Genomic DNA, 22,926 nt, shown 5'->3' on the forward strand with positions numbered 1-22,926 from the left:
ATTACTTTTATTTTGGCTGCACTGGGTCTTCATTCCAGAACGTGAGCTTTTCTAGTTGTGGCACAGGGGCTCTAGGGCACGCAGGCTCAGTGGTTGCAGCAAGGGGGCTTAGCTGACCCTCAGCATGTAGGATTTTAGTTTCCTGTCTGGGGATCAAACCGGCAACCCCTGTATTGGAAAGTGAATTCTTAACCACTGGACCACCAGGGAAGTCCCTGTAAATTCTTACAGAAGAGGTATAAAGAAAGATTTGCTGGAAGGACTGGGGAGGGGACTACATTCCATCAAGAAAATGAATGGGGAAGATAAAGACCATGAAGTTAGAGCAAGAAGAGCCTGGGATAGTTCAGCCAAGTTCCTCATTGTGCAGTCAGGAATCTAGACAAGGTAAACCATTAGTCTAAGGATAGCTGATGAACTAAGGTGAAAGCTGACATCTCCCAAACCCTAGAGAGTATTGTTTTCACCTCGGTTGTTGTTGTTTAGTCGCTAAGTCCTGTCCAACCCTTTGCGACCCCCTGGTCTGTAGACTGCCAGGCTCCTCTGTCGGTGGAATTTCCCAGGCAAGAATACTGGAGCAGGTTGCCATTTTCTTCTCCAGGGTATCTTCCTGACCCAGGGATCAAACTCACATCTCCTGCATTGCAGGCAAATTCTTTACCACTGAGCCACCTGAGAAGCCATTTCACTTCAATATCCTGACTCTAAAACAAGTGACAGATATATACTGCCATCCCTGGGCTAGGAGAACAAATGAAGTAGATTCTTTGTTCTTTTGTTCAGTCAGTCCTTCAGCAATCTTATGAAGCACACCCTCAGCCCAGCCTCAGCGAGGCTCTGTCAATTAAGTACTGTGTGATGGCAATAGTGTCTGTCAACACATGAAAAGGCCCAGTGATTGGAGACAGGACAGTGGACTTTGGAACTTTAAGTATCATCCCGTTGGACTGTGGGTTGGGAAAGGACATAGCCACAAGACACACCTGCTCGGTACTCAGGAACCAGATTTGAATTTTATCCCGAGTCCATGAGAAGCCATTAGAGGATTTTATGCAGGTGAGGGAAATCATCAAATTTAATACAATAAAATCACTTGCAGGACTATTCCAGAATTTAACCCAATGTATTATTAAAAAGATAATACTGGCAAATATTTGTGACTCAAATTATGCTTCCATTGAAAAGTTATAATTTCACAGGGTTTTCTTAGTTCTCGTCTTTTTAATTCTTCCATTATAATGAAACCTTAACATTATAACTTTATATTTAATAACATTGTAAGTAGATAACCAATACAGGCTTGTTGGATTAAATTTAATTAAAACTTTCTTCTCATCCAAATGTTAATTGATCTAGGAACACAGGACAGAAGTTGTCACTAAGAAAAAAATTCCACTGAACTATTTTGTAAGTTGAAAAATCTATTTGTAATGCAGACAGGATATTTTTTCCCTATTTTTGAAGTATGGACTTTCAAATGAAAGGCTTTCTGAAATGTTTAGGAATGCTTGTAAAAAAAAAAAAAGAAAGAAAGAAAGAAAGGTTATTCTTGTCACTCTGTGAAATAAAAGAACCAAAACTCTTATTTCAAAAAATATCTATCAAGTGTGGAACAGCAATGTTGACTAGCATTGATAGAAATTGTCTGGAGTTTTAAAACTCAGGCCTGTGAGATGAGGCTGCCGGTAACCTAGATATTTCTTCCTCTTTGTACAATATTTTATCCATCAAATTCCTTTAGCCACAGTCTCTGCAGCCCTTTTATCCTAAGTATTTGCTCAGACCTGTCTGCCATCACCCATTTTTCTCCTGATTGCTTTCTGAATGCTGCTCCAAGCTCTGTACCATGCTTCCTTGATTCAGAAGCATGTATATTTCATATGTTAACATTTCCAAAATCAAAAGGACTCCTGCAATGGATATGTCACTCTGTGTCCCCCAATGTGTATTGTTTTCCCAAATAGCTATTACAGAATGAATATCGCCTGTTGAAATTAGTGATGACTTTGACAGGATACACGCAGATGCGGCTGCTACGGCAACTGCAGGGTAAGAGCGGCCGTGTTGAGGATGGTGGTCGAGGATGTATGGGCAGTGTCTCCCCTGGAACATGGGCCCATCTTCATTCCTGCTCTCACCTTCATCCATCTCTGGCAGATTTCAGTGTGCGTCAGTCGCCCAGCCGGTCTGGAAACAGAAGGTGAGGTAGAAGGAAGAGAGTGTGCCCTCTGATGGGAGGAAATTGTGGGCACGCCCATGACCCTGTCAGCATGGAAACCTCCATTCTGACAACAGGACCAGGTGGTCAGGAAAGGTCCTCCCCTGCTTCTCCTTCCCTTGCCGCCCTGTTGGGACAATTTCAAAGACCAATGCAATCAAGTCTGTGAGAATAGCTGGTAAACGCTAAAGCAGCGCCTCTCAAATGGACAAGCTAAAATCTGGGGGGGGGGTTGTTTAAAAATGCAGCTTCTGATGCAATAAGTCTGTGATGGAACTGAATTCTACATTTTTAATACGTTTCCCGGGGAAGCAGAGGTTTCTGGTAGAGGGATCGCATTTTGAGTAGCAGGGCTCAAAGGCAGAGTTGCCAGGTTTGGCACCTAAGAAAAGCGGACACCAACGGGAACACGCTTACACTAAGGATTCGTTGTCGATCTGATATTCAGATTCACGCAGTTCTGTGTTTCATCTCAGCAGGCCTCCTTTAAGTTCCTATTAATATGTAAGATATTCCCTTTTTTCAGTTCACGCACAAGCCTTGGGAAACGTGTTACGATTTGCTGTTTTCTCTTCACCTCCAAGAATACCCTTGATGTTTCCTTTAATGGGCTTTTTCTTCTTTTACAAATGGCAACAGCAACTAGATTGGGCAGGTCACGTGGTTCGTTTGGAACATCACACACTAAAGATAGCTGAGCCCGAGTCAGGTTAAAGTCATCTCTACAACAAATTGCTTAAGCTTCACAAGTGCATCAAGAGGGAATTTTGACTTGGAAATGCAGCACTGCCTTCTCAAAACAGGATAGTCTGCACAAACCTCTGGTCTCTCATGAGATGCCCTTGGAGGCCAAGGATGGACTCTCTGAATCCCTGGTCAGTACTGCATTCAATTAGTGTCCTAGCTCAGGCTGCTATAACAATGATGCCATAGACTGGAGAGCTTAAAGAAAATTTTATTTTCTCATAGTCTGGAGGCTAGAAGTCAGCAAGGCTGGGTTCTAATAGGAGACCTCTTCTGAGCAGCTGTTCTGAGCTGTGCCCTCACTTGGCAGAGAGAGAGGGCTCTATTCTCCTCCTCTTCTTGTGAGGGTGCTAATCCCATCATAGGGGCTCCACCTTCATGACCTAATTACCTCCCCAAGACCCTACCCCCCAATACCATCACATTGAGGTTTAGGGCTTCAATCTATGGATCTTAGCAGGACACAAACATTGTCTACCGGGCTTCCCAAGTTGTACTAGCAGTAAAGTACCTGCCTGCCAATACAGCAGACATAAGAGATGCAGGTTCAATCCCTGGGTCGGGAAGATCCCCTGGAGAAGAGCATGGCAACCCACTCCAGTATTCTTGCCTTGAGAATCCCATGGACAGGGGAACCTGGTGAGCTACAGTCCACAGGGTCACAAAGAGTCAGACATGATTGAAACAACTTGGCACATACGTGCACCTAGGTCAATCCCAGTTTCCCAGTTCATCCTACCGCCCCCCATCCTCCTCCCCAAGTCCACACATCCATTCTCTACATCTGTGTCTCCATTCCTGCCCTGGAAATAGTTTCATCTGTACCATTTTTTTCCTAGATTCCCCATATATGCATTAATATATGATACTTGTTTTTCTCTTTTTAGCTTAACTTCACTCTAGGCTCTTTTGTGTCTCTACGAATGACCCAACCGACATAACCATGTTGAATCACATCATTGCTGTCTTTCGTGAGGAATGTGTTCTCTTCACAGGGATCCTTTTTCTAAGCTCACAGAAGTTAAAAAGGAAAAGGGAATGTGGAAGATGATGGGATGGTGCAGGAGGAATGCGATGAAACCCAGTCTGAGGCAGATCCCCAAAGCCTGTGGATCTCAGGGGAGAACATACATATTCTCAGAGTCTTCAGGGTTTCTTGAGTCAGTTATAGCCAGACTCTTTCTTCTCTCCCTTTAAAGCTGGCAAAACAGCTTCCTGGTTCTGTTCCTTGTCAGCTAGTGTTTAGCCAGCTCTGTGTCCTTTCCTTAAGATGCTATCCAGAAGGAGGCCATCAACAGGCCGGCTGGGAGACAAGGATTAATTGGATCTGTTGGAAATACAGCTTTTGCCAGGAGCCTCTGCCGTCTTTTAAGGCACCTGATCCTCACAGAAATAACTGTGTCCCCCAAGGAAATCCTCCCTGAGGCCAGGAGGTAAATACAGTAAATTGTAGGAAATAAGAAAAGTAGAAAAATCTAGGAAATAGGTCAGTCGCTCTCAGCAGCCACTGAGTGGATTGTCTAAGCGAAGAAACTAAGAAGTCATGAGTAGGTACGTGTGAGCAGCTGGCAGAGTGGCGAAATGGTGCCTGGTGATGAGAAATGTGTCAGAGACAGCAGCTTGGCAGATCTGGAGTATTGTCTTAGTCTGATTGCAGGGTATGTCCAAAGCAGCCCAGCTGCGTTTGAAAGAACTATAAAATATTTGATGTATACACAGCCGGGCAAGCACCTGGGGAAAGTGGGAAGCCTGTCTGGGATGAGAACTGGCAGCTGTCCAAGCTGGCATAGCTAAAAGCCCGGTTCCCTTCTCTGGGGTGCTCAGGAGGGAAGACCCCACAAAGGCTGACTGCCTTGAGGGAGCGGGACACTGTGTGCACCTCCTGGAAGTGATAAGAAACATTACAGATAGGAGGAAAGAAGCATGTTGTGTCGACAGCTCGGCATCCCTGAGGACTGGCTCGTGGGTCTTCTCTCCCTCCCGCCCTGGAGTCTGCTGACTCCGGTTCTACCAAGAAAGGATGGCGTCGGCAGCTCCTGCCAATGAGTTGAGAGGCCAAGTCAAAGAGTTTAGCTTCTGTTCACTGGCACAACCAATGAGCGGTGTGTCCTCCAAGAGTTCCAGGCCATTTCATACCCCACATCCTCCAGCTGGAGAAAAGCCACAGCAAATCACTCTTCTGTCTATGAATCCAGGCTTTAAAGCTCAGAATTCTGCTGCTGTCAGCCCTCCTAAGAAACAGGTTTGGCTTTTGAGGGAGCCATGTTAACAACTTAATTTTCATAAGGATGCATTGCAATTGTATAGTGTATTATATTTGTCAAGCAATTGCATATCACTTCACTTAATATGGCAGCTTATGAAACAAACACGGTACATATTATATATAGAGATATGTACATACAGTTATATCCCTTATATTATGGCTTTTATATTATATGGATAGCACTGTGTGTGTGTGTGTATATATATATATATATACACAGCATATATATGTATGTATATATACAGTACTTAGTATGTGTGTGTATATATATATATAGTGTATATATATGCTATATATGGGCTTCCCTGGTGATTCAGTAGGTAAAGAATCTGCCTGCAATGCAGGAGGCCCAGTTTCAATCCCTGAGTCAGGAAGACACCTTGGAGAAGGAAATGGCAACCCACTCCAGGATTCTTACCTAGAGAATTTCAAGGACAGCAGAGCCTGGTAGGCTACAGTCCATGGAGTTGCAAAGAGTCGACCATGACTGAGCAACTAACACTTCTACTTTCACTTTTCATATTATATACATATACATATGTATATAGTACATATATTTATATGACTGAAAAATGGCTCTGAGGTAAAGCATCTGCCTGCAAGGTGGAAGACCTAGGTTCATCCCTGAGACCTGGGTTTGATCCCTGGGTCAGGAAAGATCCCCTGGAGAAGGAAATGGCAACCCACTCCAGTACTCTTGCCTGGAAAATCCCATGGATGGAGAAGCCTGGTGCTGGCTACAGTCCATGGGGTCGCAAAGAGTTGGACACAACTGAGCGACTTCACTTTCACTTTCACTTTTCATAGTGCATATATATAGTAGCTAAGTTAGTTGCCCACAGTCACACTGCTAGATTCCAGAGAGATCTCAGGTGTCCTGGATCAGCCTCTGTGCCTTTGACCATGACTCAGTGTCCCATCTCTTTGGAGTACCTAATGCCACAGACAACTCCAGCTCAAGTCTTCAAGAATTTATAAGTCCACTTAAAACCTAAAGTCACAGTATGTTTTGAATAATACCACTTTGCAGTCTGGAAAAATGGAGAAAGGAAAAATAGAAAAGTTCTCAAGAACTTTAGAAAAATGGTACTTAAAAGTTAGACTTTTAAAAACTGGTAAAACATATATAATATGAATTTTACCATTTGTGCCATTTTTCAAGTGTCCAGTTCAGTGGCATTAAGTACATTCACAAGGCTGTGCACCCATCACTGCCATCCATCCACAAAAATCTTCACCTTCCTCAGCTAAAGCTCCACACTCATAAACAATAACTCCCCACACCTCCCTTCCCCGCCCCCAGTCCCAGCCACCACCATTCTACTTTATGTCTGCAAATTTGACTATTTCAGGTACCTTAACGTGAGTGAAATTATATATTCTTCCCTCTGTGATCAGCTTATTTCACTTAGCATGATGTCTTTAAGGTGCATCCATGTTGGCATTTGTTGTTTTTGTTGCTGTTCAGTGGCTCAGTCGTGTCCGACTCTTTGTGACCCCATGGACTGCAACACGCCAGGCTTCCCTGTCCTTCACCACCTCCTGGAGCTTGCTCAAACTCATGTCCATGGAGTCGGTGATGCCATCCAACCATCTCATCCTCTGTCTTCCCCTGTTGGCATGTTAACATGTGTCAGAATTTTTTTTCTTTTTGGTTGCGCCATGTGGTTTGCTGAGCTTACTGGATCTTAGTTCCTGACCAGGGATTGAACCTGTCCTCGGCAGTGAAAGCAAGGAGTCCTAACCACTGGACCAGGGAATTCCTGTTCTTCCTTTGTAAGGCTGAATTATTTTATGTATAGACCACTTTTTGCTTATGCATTCATCTGTCAATGGACACCTGGGCTGCTTCCACTTCTGGCTGTTATAGATAATGCTGCTGTCAACAGAGGTGTAGAAATATCTGTTTGAGTCCTTGCTTTCAATTCTTTTAGATATATACCCAGAAGTGGAATTGCTGGATCAGATGGTAACGCTATTTTTACTGTTTTGAAGAGCTGCCATACTGTTTTCCATAGCGCTGCACCATTTTACGTTCCCTCTAGCTTGAGCAGGAGTTGACATTTCTCCATGCTCCATCCATCCCGAGCCCACTGACCCTGGGTCGGGCATGCCTGCTGTGTTGGCCGGGTCACTCATCACACAAGCTCCGCAGTGATATCCTCCACCAGAACCCCTTCTGGGTTGAAGGCCTCTAGTCATGTCCTCACCTGGCAGAGGGGCTGGGAAGCCCTGTGTGGCCTCCTTTATAAGGGCTCTAGTCCCAATCACGAGCGCAGAGCCTTCTTGATCAAATGCCTCTCCATCTAATCCTATCACTTCAGGCATCAGGTTTTCAACAGGTAGGCCTGGGGAGAATGCAAGCAAGCAGACCATACCAGATGAGGAGACACGTAATTCTGAAAAACTGCCAATGATTTAGACCCTACATGTAGTCTTACAAAATAGAGAGTAACAAAATGGGGAAGCTATGCTTGACTCTTCCCGGATACCACTCACTTTCCACACCACAGCACAGAGTAGTGGCAAATAGTGACACCCCTCCAGCTGGTCCTCATTTCTGGGCTTTCGCTGTCCCAGTTAAATGTGGAGCCAGTCTTAGAACCTGGGCTCTCTCTAGCAACATTCTCCTCCCTTCCCATGTCTCCCAGAACCATGACGGTACAAAAATGCCCTCACATCAAAGATCTGGTGCAAGATCTAATAAAGGGAAGAATATTATGGGCTCAAAGGTGCATCCATTCTTGCAGGATAGCTTCCCCAGTGGCTCAGGTGGTCAAGAATCCGCCTGCAACACAGGAGACCTGGGTTCGATCCCTGGGTTGGGAAGACCCCCTGGAGAAGGGCACGGCAACCCACTCCAGTATTCTTGCCTAGAGAATCCCCATGGACCGCAGCCTGTCAGGCTCCTCTGTCCATGGGGTCACAAAGAGTCGGACTTAACTGATTGACTAAGCACAGCACACAGCACAAAGAGATCAAACAAGAGAGGCAACAAATAAATGGGCTGGCGCTGAACTGGGCTTCCAGGGATCCCCCAGGCTGCACTCTGGACATCCACAGATACGGCCTCAGGATGTGCCCCAGGAGTGACAAAATGGCCATTTTCTTTTCCAACTGTGTTTTTCGGTGTGAGTTTCCATACAGTCTCTAAAGTTCCCCTTTGAATACACTGAAAGGAGAAAAGGTTCTTAAGGACAGAGGTGCATTGTTGCTTGTTTTTATTGTAAGTGGCTGAGCATCGGCAGACAGTTAGAGGCTGGGTTTCTTTGGCAGTCTTGTATTGTTGCTGTGTGCTCAAACTCCCAGGGGTAGCGTTCCCATGTAAGCTATCGCAGTCGGCTTCTGATAAATGAGTCTCAGCTAGCTGGGCCATGCACACAGCGGCGGAAAGAAACAAAGCCCTCCTCTGACTCAGCGCAGGTACAGCCCCAGGGATCATTGTTCAGAAAGTTAAGGGACAGCACCAGAACCCATGAGCACCTTTCGGCCCCTCAGCTCCTGTGCCAGCAGAGGCTGGCCGACCCTTGTGTTGTCCATTTCGATGGGCTTTAGTGATTAGGTAGAACTCACCGAACCTGGCACATATAACTGAATATCAGTAATAGTCAATCAATGTCATCTTTCAGAATGTATATCAGGAAAACAATCTCAGACTCTAACAAGGTTTTATTGGTATACCAGATATGTGAAAAGGCAGCACAGAAGTTACACTTTACTATAAAAATAAAGAAATATAGCTCCCTGACTCTTTTTCATTTCAATTAGGATGTTTTTTTTAAGGCAGTAAATATGGTAAAGTTTTACGGAACAGAATTTGCAGTGTACTCTGTGTGTTTTATTTTTCATTATGCAGTGAACATCATGAATGTTCATGATCATGTCATTTGTTCAAGATATGGATAAAGACATGGAGCTTATTTGGGGACCTCTGATGTAAAATAGGGCTTCCCTAGTGGCTCAGATGGTAAAGAATCTGCCTGCAAGGCAGGAGAACCAGGTTCAATTCCTGGGTAGGGATGAGTAAACCAGTTCGTGCACAAATACATCATGCATAAGATTTCATTACCTGAAAAATGGTTTAAATATAAAAGTTTCTTTGTGTGTTTTTATTTCTTCTTTTGGAGGTTGATGGACAGAGCCTTTGGTTTTGGAAACTTGCAAAATAACCTGCAGGAAGGGGAAGAATTTTAAGTATAAGTATATTGTATGAGTATATGTAAATAGGAAGGACAAAATAGAGGAAGGGAAGATTTTTTATTTTTATATATTTAATTAGAGGATAATTAATTTACAATACTGGGATGGTTACTGCCATACAGTCAACATGAATCAGCATTAGGAATCCATACGTCCCCTCCCTCAGGAACCTCCCTCCCACCTCTTTCCCCATCCCGCTCATCTAGGTTGCCACAGAGCTCTGACTTTGGGTTCCCTGCATCATACATCAGACTCCCTCTGGCTATCCATTTTACATATGGTCGTGGGCTTCCCTTGTGGCTCATTTGGTAAAGAATCCGCCTGCAATGCGGGAGACCTGGGTTCGATCCCTAGGTTGAAAAGATCCCCTGGGGAAGGGAAAGGCTACCCACTCCAGTATTCTGGCCTGGAGAATTCCATGGACAGTCCATGGGGTCTCAAAGAGTCGGACATGACTGAATGACTTTCATTTTCACTTTCAGTGTATATGTTTCAATACTATTCTCCCATATCATCCCACCCTCTCTGAGGAAGGGAAGTTTTTTTCAGCTTTCAAACCACATCAGGAGAGGCAGTTGAAGAATGCTAATGATAGCAACTAGGCAGGGCTGCCACCAGTCAGATGCCTGGGCTGAATGTTCTGGCACCACCCACCCACCCCCCTTGAAATCTACTCTTCATCCTTCCAACCTTGGTCTGTGTCCTAAAGAAGAACCTCTACATGCCACATCAACTGCATAGTCCTTCCTTCTGGCTTCCAGTTGGGTTCAGCCAATGAGAGGCAGCAGCCAGAGGTCAGAAGGAGGGACTGGAGAGGTCAGGATATCATTCCCTCTGCTCCCTCCTTGAGGGACCTTGCTTTGGCAGCTGCAGCATCTTCTGGCCTTGTTCTGTGGCTTCAAAGCTGGTGCATCCTGGTAACAGCTCCATCCCTTCTGGCCGTTCTGCTGTTGCCAACCCCAGGGTTCTTCATCACACTGGCTTCCTTCAACCCTCTTCACACCTCTGTAAACAGTCTCTTCTTTAACTCTCTTTATTGCTCCTTTGAGTGTGCCATCTGCTTCTTGCCAGGACCCAGACAAATATAGTGCCTTTGTAGGAATTAGGGAAAAAAAGCACCCAGATGGGTATGCAAGGGTTCATTACACTGTTGTCTTTACTTTGGTGTGTAGTGCAATTTTCTAAAATAAAAAGATTCCCACAGAAGAAAAGGAAAGGAAAGAAAAAGGCACCCCTTTTGGTGAATGGTGCCCTGCAGGTGCATTTGGGCTGGCCTTCAGCCCCATCTCCTTCTCTCAGCAGATAACTTGGTGTAGTGCCCAAAGTACCCTGCCGAACCTGGAAGTCCTAGGAGAGAATGGCATCCATACTAAGTCACTAAGTCGTGTCTGACTCTTTGGGACCCAGGGGACTGTAGCCCTCCAGTCTCCTCCGTCCATGGGATTTTCCAGACAAGAATCCTGAAGTGGGTTGCCATTTCCTTCTCCAGGGGATCTTCCCCACCCAAGGATCAAACCCAAGTCTCCTGCATCTGCTGCATTGGCAGGCAGATCTTTACCACTGCACCACCTGGGAAGCAGGAAAGAATGGGCAGATTCCTTAAAGCTGGAAAACATCTTAAAGAGAAAGTGAGGATTGACCTGGGTCTTTAAAGATATTTGGAACTTAAATGGAAAAGTATATTGCCAGCAAAGATAAGATGAATCCCTGGAGAAGATTGCATAAGGCAAGGAGTGCCCCTTGAAAGGAGAATTGCAGCCTAAGAAAGTAGAGATGAGGTAGAGATGGGCTTGGAGTGCTGAGCCATAAAGTATGAATTGGAGTTTGTGATCAAACAGGAAATATGATGCAGTGTTTGGACACATGGGCTCTGAAGTTAGATCCGTTAGCTCTGTGACTTTGCACAGTAACTAAACCTCCGTCTTCTATTATACAAAATGGGGATAAAATAGTACCTACCTCCTAGATTTGCTGGGAAACCGAATTTTTGTAATGCAGGTAAAGTGCTTAGCACAATGACTGGCATTTAGTAAGCACCCCGTGGAGATTAGCTACAGAAGGGTGACATGATGAAAGCAGTATTTTATGAAGGTTAGACAGACAGGTCATGTAGGATGCGCTAGAATGGAAAGATGGGGGTAGGGGGAGGCAAGGAATTCTGAAGCCGCTGTAACCCTCTGCACCCCAACTCGGGACACAGGAAACAGGAAAGAAGCTGTGTGTGTGAGAACCTTGTGAGAGGAGGAGAGGGACTGAAAGCAGATGGGTCGCAAGAGTAAGGAGGCTGGCGCTGCAAGCACTTCGCTAAGATCTTCAGTCTCTGCTGGTATAAATACATGTGGGCAGCTTAAGCAGTTGACATTGGAAGGACTGACCATTTGACACGAGCACAAGTTTTAAAAAATGGTGATATAAATTTGACATTAGATTTTACTCTTCTACTCAGTGATGAGTTAGACCCAAGATTCTAGTACAAAATAAAAATCCTAATGGACACTTAAAATATTCCAGTGATCACTGGTTGCTCCTCCAACTTTCCAAAGATGTTTTTTTGTCTCCAGAAGTTTGTTCTGATTAAAACCTGGGATCAGACCTCCTCAATTGAGGAAGAGCACCCTTGTACAAGGGAACCCTCTAAGGTCTTGTATAATTTACAAGTTCAGGTCCTACTAGCAAAATTCACTAGCAAAAATCACTGAGTGAGCTGCCAAGTCCTTGACTTAACCATCTTAACATTTGGGATGGAGGGAGACAGAGTAATTAATTTTAAGGAATAATTTCTGGAAGTCCTCAGGTGAGCATTTATTTGTAGGCAAGCCTACATGAGAATTCAGTGCCATTTAGAGACAACTCTGAAGCCACTTTAGCCACATCTCTCTCTCTCTGGGAAAATGTATGCCTTGTTTTCACTGCTTGGCCTTTTTTTAGGAAACCAAGCCCAGGTTTTGCCGACATTCCAGTTCACTGTTAGAAAGAACATGGCAGAATCTGGTCTCAAGGTCGCTCCTGCCTCACCCCAACCGGTCTCTTTCTCTGTGCCCTCAGGTACTTGCCTGAGATCATGAATGACGGGCTGACCAACCAGATCAACAACCCAGAGGTGGACGTGGACATCACGCGGCCCGACACGTTCATCAGGCAGCAGATCATGGCTCTCCGCGTGATGACCAACAAACTGAAGAACGCGTACAATGGCAATGACGTCAACTTCCAGGACACGAGTAAGATAGCCTTTGTCAGCACCCTCCAGAGTGAAAACCGTTATAGAAGATCATTCTGTAGTTTGTTTTTTTAAAGAAAGAATTTTATTTTCATTTTTAAAATTTTTGTATTGGAGCCTTGTCATTTAGAGAGCTTCCTGATTGCTCAACGGTAAAGAATCTGCCTGCCAATGCAGGAGATGCAAAAGACTCTGGCTCGATCCCGGGGTCAGGAAGATCCCCTGGAGGAGGAAATGGTAACCCACTCCCGTATTCCTGCCTGGGAAATCCCATGGACAGAGGAGCCCGGTGGGCTACAGTCCATGGGGTTGAAATTTAGCAACTCAACAACAGAGATGTTTAACAATGTTGTGTTGGTTTCGGGTGTATAGCAAAGTGATTCAGTTATGCATATACATGTATCTATTCTTTTGCAAAATCTTTTCCCATTTAGGTTATTACAGAATATTGTACATCATTCCCTGTGCTATACAGTAGGTCCTTGCTGGTTATTCATTTTAAATATAGCAGTGTGTACCTAGCATCCCAAACTCCCAAACTATCCCTCCCCCACTTCCCTCCTGGTAACCATAAGTTTGTTCTGAGTCTGTAAGTCTGTCTCTGCTTTATAAATAAGTTTATCATGATTTTTCTTTAAAAGCAATGTGTACCATGGCTCTTTGGTGTCATTCTTACCCCATCTGCAAAGTTCTTTATAGTCCTTTGGGCAGAGAGCCCTAATCTTTTTTTAGGATAGGACTAAAATCATAGCTGCTCCTAAGGAGTAGTTTCAGTGGCTGACATTCAAATGTACCAAAACTAAAGTTGAGTTGCATCTGCCAGTTAATCCATTAACTACAAGACAGCAAAGTAATGTTTTCCCCTCCCCACTCCCCCATCAGCATTTATGTCTCTGCCTCAAACTTCCATCCTTCCTCCCAACCACCAAGAGAAGAATGTCCTCAAGATCACTCACCCAGACAAGTCTGAGTGGGAATCCCTGTTTTATTATTTATGAACTGAAGTCTTGAACAGATTATCTCTTGAGTTTCATGTTCCTCTTCTATAGAATGGGAAACACTCCTGAGTTAGGATTGTTGGGAGGTTCGTTTGAGGCCATGTGTAAAGGAGCTAAGATGAATATCTCATGTGCCACAAAGTCAATTGGATTGTTCTCTCTCCAATCGTGCACATACATGACCCACTGACTTTTGTATCTGAAATCTTGAGCAAAATACTAAAATGCTGATGTAATATTACACATGACTATTTTATTAAAGATTACAAAATACCAAAAGTGATTTTGAAAGACTAGTAAGTGCACGTTGAATGAAAGTAACCATATTTGGGTTTCGTCTAAGTGGTTTCTAGATGTGTAACTATAAAGGCAAGGGGTTTTTTGTTTGTTTGTTTGTTTGTTTTCTGTTTTGTTGGTTTTTTAAAATATATATTCTTATAGAGAGCATTCTTGGGAGAAGATTCCTTGAACATAAGATGTGGAGTTGCCAGTGATTCTATAATTTGGTCACTGAAGCAAAAGTTGATGCTATGTGCTTGAATTAATGAGACAGAAAGAAACAGGTTACAGATGGGAGACATAAAGTCATCTAAGTCTTAACCATCAGTCTACTGAGTTTTCCCCTGCAGAAAATTTTTGGAGCTTAATTCCATTTAAAATAACTCAAAAATTAACTTTCTAAGTGCAGGATCATTGCCAACCTGATAAATTTGCTGTAAACTTTCTCAGTCCTCCCAGTATTTCTCTGCCTCTTTGCTAAATGTCTCCTTTCCTCTTCAGAAGAGAAAATTACACTAGGTTTTAGCCTTTGCTGCTTCTCCCCTGCTCATTTCTTAGCTTCACTCCTCTCAATTTATCTTTTCTGTCTTCTCTAATAAAGCACTTTGTCATCAGAGAATGACTATTGGATTAAATCATTCAAGATACATTAGAATTAGTTGATGTTGGCCTTGGTTCTCTCTCCTCTCTGACCTAAAGAGGTTGTATACATGTCAATCTGCAAAACTTAAGATACGCCCTAGAGAAGACATCCTGCTCCATTTCCCCCAAAAAGAAAATAAAAATCAGCAACACTTAAGAGTATCACTTTGCTGTAACCTCAGCACCAAACTTGACCTCCTGTTTTAGGATGAGAGTGAAAGTGTTAGTCGTTCGGTCATGCCTGACTCTTTTCGACCCAGTGGACTATCACCCATCAGGCTCCTCTGTCCATGGGATTTCCCAGGCAAGAACACTGGAATAGATTGCTGCTTCCTTCTCTAGGGAATCTTCCTGACCCAGGGATCAAAGCCAGGTCTCCTACATTGCAGGCAAATTCTTTACCATCTGAGCCACCAGGCAAGCTTATTTTAGGATAGTGTCTGTCTTATAAAACCACTATCACATCTTATAGTCATCATCACCATTATTGCTTCTGACATTTTTAAAACTCACCACTTAAATACCTGCATTTGTGATTCCTTTTCCGAAAGAGATGGAGCCATTATTTTTCTCAGCTAGAATTTCCCATCATTATTTGCTTACCACGTTTTTAATACTCTAAATCACCTCAATAATATTTCTGTAAAGGTTATGTAACTTCTTGTTCATAATACCAGTGTTTAAAACAATTCCCTTAGCAATTGTGATATCTCTGAATTTAATTAATGGGCATTTTCCCCCTTGTGAAGGCCACTAAAGATAAATTAGAGAAAATGTTAAGAACCTGGTATAGTATATTCAAGTGCTCTTATGTGGTATTTTAGATGTCCCATCAAGAAAACAAAAATTACACTGAGACTTCCCTGGAGATCCAGTGGTTAAGACATTGAACTTCTACTATAGGGGATATGGTTCAATCCCTGGTCCGGGAACTAAGATTTTACATGTCATGTGATATAGCCCAAAAAAGTTGAAAAAAATAATAATAAATAAATAAAGTTGCGCTGAGTTGAGCCTTGCTTAGTGGGGAGGTATTGGAAGAGACCTGACATCACCTTGGCTTTTCTTAAGTACCACTGTCTAGCAGCCAAGATGGCACTAGTCTTTTTGGAGCAGCTCAATATATACATCACCATTTCAGACCAGCAGGGAGGCATTTAAGGCTATTGAATGGACTCCATGGAGTACATAGGGGAAATAGTAAATGTCATTACCGCGTTTACCATTACTACGTTTCCTAAGCCCTCCCAGGAACATTATCTCACTTATAACACTTATCTCACCCTATAACAATTCTATGAAGTAGATAGGATTATTCTCATTTTTACAGGTGAGCAAGCAGGGCCTAGCAAGGCTAACTGACTTAAACAAAAGACAGCAGGTTAAAATCTAAGTCGTCTTTGCTGGAGGAACAATATATTTCCTATCAAGCATCATTGCACACATTGGATTTGGTGTTCTCACCTTTTATCAGGGGCTCTTCACCATCCTCAACAAGGTAAATGTTATTGTCAGTAGGTATTGAGTTGAGGAAACAAATAAATTGAAAAGAGTGTCCAAGGCATATTTAATTATTCAGTAAGTAATCATTATTGTGCACCTACTGTATGCCAGGGATCATTAAAGCCAAATGCAAATACAGAAATGAACAGTATATACAAAGTGTCTGCCCTTCCTCAACAAGTGTACATTGTCAAAGAGGGAACAAGAAAGCAAACAGTTAAATAATAGAGTTGCAAATGGGGATAAGTACTTTCATATAGCTAGTAATGGATGCTCAGTTGGTAAAGAATCTTCATGTCAATTCTGGAGACCTAGGTTTGATCCCTAGGTTTGGGAAGACTCCCTGGAGAAGGAAATGGCAACCCACTCTAGTGTTCTTGCCTGGGAAATTCCATGGACAGAGGAGCCTGGTGGGCTACAGTCCATATGGTCGCAAAGAGTCAGACACAACTTAGCAACTAAACCACCACAACCAGTAATAGATGGAGACTTACCTGAGACCCAAGTCTGAGATACAGGGTTTAAGAATCATGAACCAAGTGGTCAGAAGTGGGAACAGAGCAGCCCCAGAAGGCATTTTGGGCAGGCAGGGAAGATGCCAGGCTGAGAAAACATACTAAGTGGACACCTGGACTTTGGTTTTAAGCAGAGAATGGCAAAATTTTCTGTAAATAGCCACATATTAAATATGTTCAGCTTGGAGGGCCATATATGAATGCATAATTAAACAATCCATAAGTGAATGACCATGGCTGTGTCCCAATATAATTTTACATACAGACACTGAGGTTTAGATTTCAGATATACACTATGTACATATCACAAATATTATTCCTCATTTGTGTTTCTTCAAACACTTCAATATATAAAAACCATTCTTGGGATTATACAAAGTCACACTTGGATGCATGTGTGCTAAATCTTCTCAGTCATGTCCGACTCTTTGTAACCCTATGGACTGTAACCTGCCAGGCTCCGCTGTCCATGGGATTCTCCAGCCAAGAATACTAGAGAGGGTTGCCAAGCTCTCCTCCAGGGGATCTTCCCAATCCAGGGATTGAAACTTTATCTCTTGCGTCTCCTGCATGAACCTGGCAGGCGGGATCATTACCACTAGTGCCACTTGGGAAGCCCAGGCTTGAGAGCCATACAAAAACAACTAGCAGGCCTGGAGGCCATGGTTTGTCAACCAATGGTCAAGTCAGAATCCATGCTTGCACTTAGGAGGAGAACAGCAGTGGAAAAAGTAGCCAAAAATGGCAATAACCAGCTGTGCCTTCCACAATTACGTGCTGCCATTCTCTGATTTCTTACTTCCATTTTCGGTTTTCCTCTTCAATGGTTTCCTTTAAAATATCCTTTCAAAATCCTTTCTAAAAGCATTATATCTCCTGAGAACAATGGCTCTGAGTTTTGAAAATGAGCAAAGAATGAAAGTTCTTAAAGTAATTGAAATATTGGCCAGAATATGAAATTCATTTCAGGTTCCAACATGGTGGGTACGGCCTCTCCCTGAATCTGGGATTCCTATGTTTTTTAGTTGGGTGACTCCGGATATCTTTTCAAACAAGTCGGCTCTCTGCATCAGGTGGCCAAAGTATTGGAGCTTCAGCATCAGTCCTTCCAATGAATATTTAGGGTTGATTTCCTTTAGGATGGACTGGTTTGATCTCTCTGCTGTCCAAGGGACTCTCAAGAGTCTTCTCCAGCACCACAGTTTGAAAGCATCAGTTCTTTGTCACTCAGCCTTGTCCAGCTCTCACATCCATACATGACTACTGGAAAACCCATAGCTTTGACTATAAAATAGACTTTTCTCAGCATAGTGATGTCTCTGCTTTTTATTTAGATACAGTCCACCCTCCCATCACAAACCTGTCCATTAAAAATAAACCTAGTGGGGTGGGGTGAGGGGGTCTTCTACCAACATGCCCAAATCTCTTTTGTGCCCCACTCTTTGCTGGCCTGGCTCTAACTCTCTTTTTCTGTCTGTCCACACCAGGCGACGAATCCAGCGGCTCGGGGAGCGGCAGTGGGTGCATGGATGACGTGTGTCCTACAGAGTTCGAGTTTGTCACCACCGAGGCCCCCGCGGTGGACCCCGACCGGAGAGAAGTAGACTCTTCTGCCAGCCAGCCGGGCCACTCCCTGCTCTCAGGATCTCTCGCCTGCGTCGCCCTGGCACTGCAGAGCCTGTGCAGATAATCCTGGGTTTTCGGTCAGATGAAACTGCATTTGAGCTATTGGAACGGCCAACTCACTTCTTTTCTTACACCCTTGGACAGTGGACCATGCCACAAAAACTTACCGGTTTCCGAGAAGAGGGCAGTACTGTACTCTGCCTCCCTTTTTGTTTTCCCAAAGAGTACCGGGCGCCAGACTGGACTGCTTCCTCTTTCCGTCAGCTATCTGTGGGGACCTTGTTTATTCTAAAGAATTCTTACTCCGATCTTTCGTACCAGGAGATTTTCTTACCTTCATTTGCTTTTATGCTGCAGACGTAAAGGAATCTCACGTTGTGAGTTTTTTTTTCCCCCATTTAAAAAAAAAATAGGAAGAAAAGATCATTTTCCTTGCAAAATCAGGCCAAACCCCAAGACAACTGCAATTGGAACAAAGAAGCAAACAAGAGAGAAAAATAAAAGAGCTTTAATGCCATAAGTTTGGCATTGCCAGCCAGCTCCCAGTGTACGCTTTTCAGTAACAAATCAGGGTTACAGAATGCTTATGGAGAGAAAGTTTGACATTTTCTTCATGTAGTGAAAAAACACTGTTGTCTTGGAGGTCTTGCACGCTAACCACACAATGCCCCAGCTGATTTGGAGGTACTGAGGGTAAATTTAGAATTCTATCTTTACTATGATAGAAAAATTTGCTATATAGCTCAGCACCTCTCTCTTACCTTGCCCGACTTCAATTTCAGTAATGGCATCATTTTTCTTAATTCTTTTAATTATACACTTTATAATACAGTGTCTGTCCACTGTATCCAATTGGCACAGACTTTTCGCTTCATTTTCAGTTACTAGTGGACACCGGCCTGAACTCATCCCCCTCAAGGGTCTGAAATGAAAACAATCATCAACAATACAATCTCTTTGCTTTAGCCACAGGCTTGACACGAATCAAATGTTTCTGCCCTGTGCTCAGTACCCTCCCCAAAGAAGAGTTCTTTTAATGAATGGAAGAACAATTCGATCCATAAGTGAGTTTTTATTTTTAACTATTTACTTTGTGTCAATTGGTTTCTGCATCACAAGGGCATTCTCTTACAAAATAACTCACAACAACAAAAAACGTCAAGACAAAAAAATATATATATAGTATTGACATGGAGATTTCTTTCACTTTTTTAGTCTTAGTATGATCATCTATTTTTATATCTATATATATATAAATCACAGATTTTAACTTCTTAATTCCAAGCTCAGGGTTGACACACCTTTGTAACGAAAATGTTTTGTCAACCAGCTCTTCTTGTTTTGTGCTGCTCAGAGAAGGGATTCCTCATTTATCTGTGAGCACCAAGAATCAAGAAAGAGAACTTTTTACGTATCTAACTGTCCATTTATTAAAAGTTTGCCAGGGCACACCTTTCTCGCATGAGTGTGCTTTGCCCTGGGTGCTCCACACTGTACCTAACTCATGGGCAAAGCCATGGGTGTGCAGAACTGTACCGGTCATGGAAACTGTATGTGCAAGGAATGTGTTATTCATGCAAAACCATTGCTTTCAGAACAACGCCTTCAGCCTAGGATTCCTGCTTGGCACTTGAGAGATGTCCTAATTTAACAGGCTGATTTATAGCCTAACTCTTCCACCAGGTGTGCCAAAGCCAGGCATGATGCTCCCCTTGATAGAGAGAAGCAAAATAAACCAAACTGGGGCTTTATGAATACAGTTGGCTATCCATGTTTTTTATTTTTTTGGTTTCTATGATGCTTCTGGGGTTGGGAAAAGTAATGTTTCAAGACACCGTAGTATGCCAGTCACATGTTAACTAACCCATTGGCAGTCATGATACATAAATGGTATTTTTTATCTCCATACTCATCAAAATTATAATTAGTTATCGATTTAGTCATCACACTTAAGTAGAACACATGCAGCACAATAGTATTAAGTATATTTGAGCACTTTTGCAAAACTGAAAGTATTTAGAAGCATCTCTTGCTATTGTATGCCTAACAAAATATGGAACGTAGGATTCTGAGAGACTTTGTGGCATCTTTTCATTTAAATCTTTAAGAAATTAACACTTAATCTAATTCGGCATTCCATACTTCTAGAAAACCATTCATTTCACTGCCAAACTTCAGCTTCCTAGCACCAATTACACATAAAGCATCTCTATGAAGGACCAATCATTTATGTTGCTCATTGCATTGTATGTTCAGAAATCAGTATTGTCTTTCTCCAGTAATTAAGGTGCAATACAAATTAAATCAGTCTTGATTTTCCAGAATATTTGAGTCATCACTTGTTTTCATAGCTTTAAACTCCAGGTCTTTCCTTTTAAAAAAATATGTCTGCATTGCTTTCTGTGAAATAGATCCGAATGCCTTGTTTTCCCTGTGCTTTCACCCCCAGAGGGTTTTGTGCATGTGTGTGAATACACCTTATATTAATGAATGTGAACCCATGTTCTGTACACACTAAACACACCGATAGTATATAAATGCCTGCTTCATTTGTTTCCACACCTTTGTTATCGATATTATTCATATTGGTGAGCTATAGTGAACTATATGAGCCAGGCAGAAAGCTGACATCACTCTCAGTTAATGATGCCACAGTAATCGTCACCCGCATGGATGTGGTCAAAATATTATTCAAATTGTACTTCCTGCTTTTTAATCATCATCCCACCCCATCATATGATTTTTAAGACTAATTTGACATGAGAATTTTTTTGTACCCTAAGGGAATTAGCTTAATCTAGTTAACCCATTTCAGTAAGTATTTTGGAATTTCCCCCTCCCTGCACCGCCAAATTAATTTCTCTCATTTTAGCATAGTGATAGGGGATGTGATGATACTCCATTGTTTCTCCTGACCTGCCCTCACTTGCTTTGAAGTCCCCTATATTCTGTAATCACATCATAACCTCTGTTATGAGTAGAGAGGAACGGACTCACTGAAATCGGACGCTAGAAACAGTTGGGTGATGCTCATAACTGCAAACACTTAGCTTATTGAAGTGCCTCTATTTACATGTTCTTTAGTTATAATATGTATTTTTCTAACAGAAATACACGTCTGTAATTGGTGTATATTATACTTTGTATATGTTATAACAAAACCTAAACAGAGGCTAAAGTCTTAAGCAGAGAAGAATGGATTGCAAATTCATGAGTTTGAGCTCCGCTTATGCTTCTGTATTAAAGGACAGACACGATGACCTTCTCTCATTTGAATGAAGGTCAAGTCAGGACTTTGATTAGAGCCATCATAGAACAGCATTAGCGCTAGCAATCTGACTCCCTTACCGTGTCTTAACCAGATCAATATCTTGTATTACTTGCTTTAATTGTAAGGGATAGAAAATACTACTTTGCCTACACCAAAAAACATGATTATTCATTGACAAGCAGTAGTCATTGTAAAAGTAGCGTTCTGTAAATCAAACACACAAAGTATTATCGGATGCAGAACCCTGATATTTAATTTATATTCCCTGCTGCAGACATTAGCCTACTTTAATTCTTTAACCATTACCTACATGTTTTGGCTACACACTGAACACCAACTAAAGTCCTCAAGGAGGAACAAAACCTTGGCAGATTCCTGAGTTGTGATTCTTTCATTACTTCTCTTTGCAAGGCTGATTATCAGGTGGTTGGATGAATGGTGGAAGGGTTAGCAAATGCAAGTTTTGACTTACCCAAAACTTGCAGAAATTCAAACTCGTTTACTTACAGTCACTAACCAATCTGACTTCTAACTAGAAAAAGGAGGGGAGGAGAGGGGGAGTTTAGCTTTGCTAACAGAACAGTAAAGGAGACCATAACTTATAAATTTGCAGTGTGTTCCTCCTTGGTGGAGACATTAGCCAGTGTTTGGTTTTAGGCCAAGTTCTACAAAGACAGTATTGATTTGTATGCATCCCGGAGCCTTGCTATAACACAGTTTGCTACAGCACAGGACTCAGCCTAGCATGGGGCCATTTGAACCTCAGTGAAGGTTGCATAGGTACTGGAATCTTTGACATTGCCTTGTAACGAGGTACTTCGACGAAAAGACAACTCAAGTTGGCGTAGTAGTGAGGTCTCTGTGTGCATATGCATAACATATATGCAGGACAAATGTGTGCACCAATCAAACCTAAAATTTTATGTGACTGTCAAATGAATATGATTTGGGTTAAGATTTTTCATTTCTGATTTGGATAGAAAATTGCTATTAATCTTGTATTAAAATAGTTTTTAAAAATCTACCAGTGCCCTTTCTGCATTTTCTTCATTATTTTCATAGTCTAAATTTCAGAGCTTTTGAGTTATTTTGTTTGAGAAATTTTTAGAAGCTGCAATATTTTTAAAAAAGGAAAAGAACCATAGGTTAAATCAGCACCACCCACTGAAGTACACTTGGCATTTGAAATCAAGGACTTTTCAAACTTTAGAATATTTAGAGCTTTCCAAATGTGTATCTTGAGTTTGAGCAAGCTCCAGGAGTTGGTGAGGGACAGGGAAGCCTGCCATGCTGCGGTCCTTGGGGTCGCAAAGAGTTGGACACGACTGAGCGACTGAACTGAACTGATCACACACAACTTTTGTGTTGGTTTCTCCTCTAAAATAAAATTTAGTAGCTTGAGAATTGATGTCAGTACTTTATAAATAATGTCAGAAAATAAGAT

At 42.5% G+C, this 22,926-nt stretch overlaps 1 protein-coding gene across 1 annotated transcript in view; it reads left to right on the forward strand.

Annotated features, from left to right (window-relative positions):
* Window positions 1-22,506, forward strand: part of GPC6 (glypican 6) — a 1,191,916-nt gene extending 1,169,410 nt beyond the window's left edge. The window contains exons 8-9 of the mRNA XM_043892444.1: window positions 12,474-12,649; window positions 18,073-22,506. Coding sequence (XP_043748379.1) covers window positions 12,474-12,649; window positions 18,073-18,275 — 379 coding nt within the window. The 3' untranslated portion in view covers window positions 18,276-22,506. The remainder of the gene's footprint in view (window positions 1-12,473; window positions 12,650-18,072) is intronic.
* The last annotated feature ends 420 nt before the right edge of the window (window positions 22,507-22,926 follow it).

This window comes from Cervus elaphus, chromosome 30, assembly GCF_910594005.1.
Source record: "Cervus elaphus chromosome 30, mCerEla1.1, whole genome shotgun sequence".
Taxonomy (NCBI): Eukaryota; Metazoa; Chordata; class Mammalia; order Artiodactyla; family Cervidae; genus Cervus; species Cervus elaphus.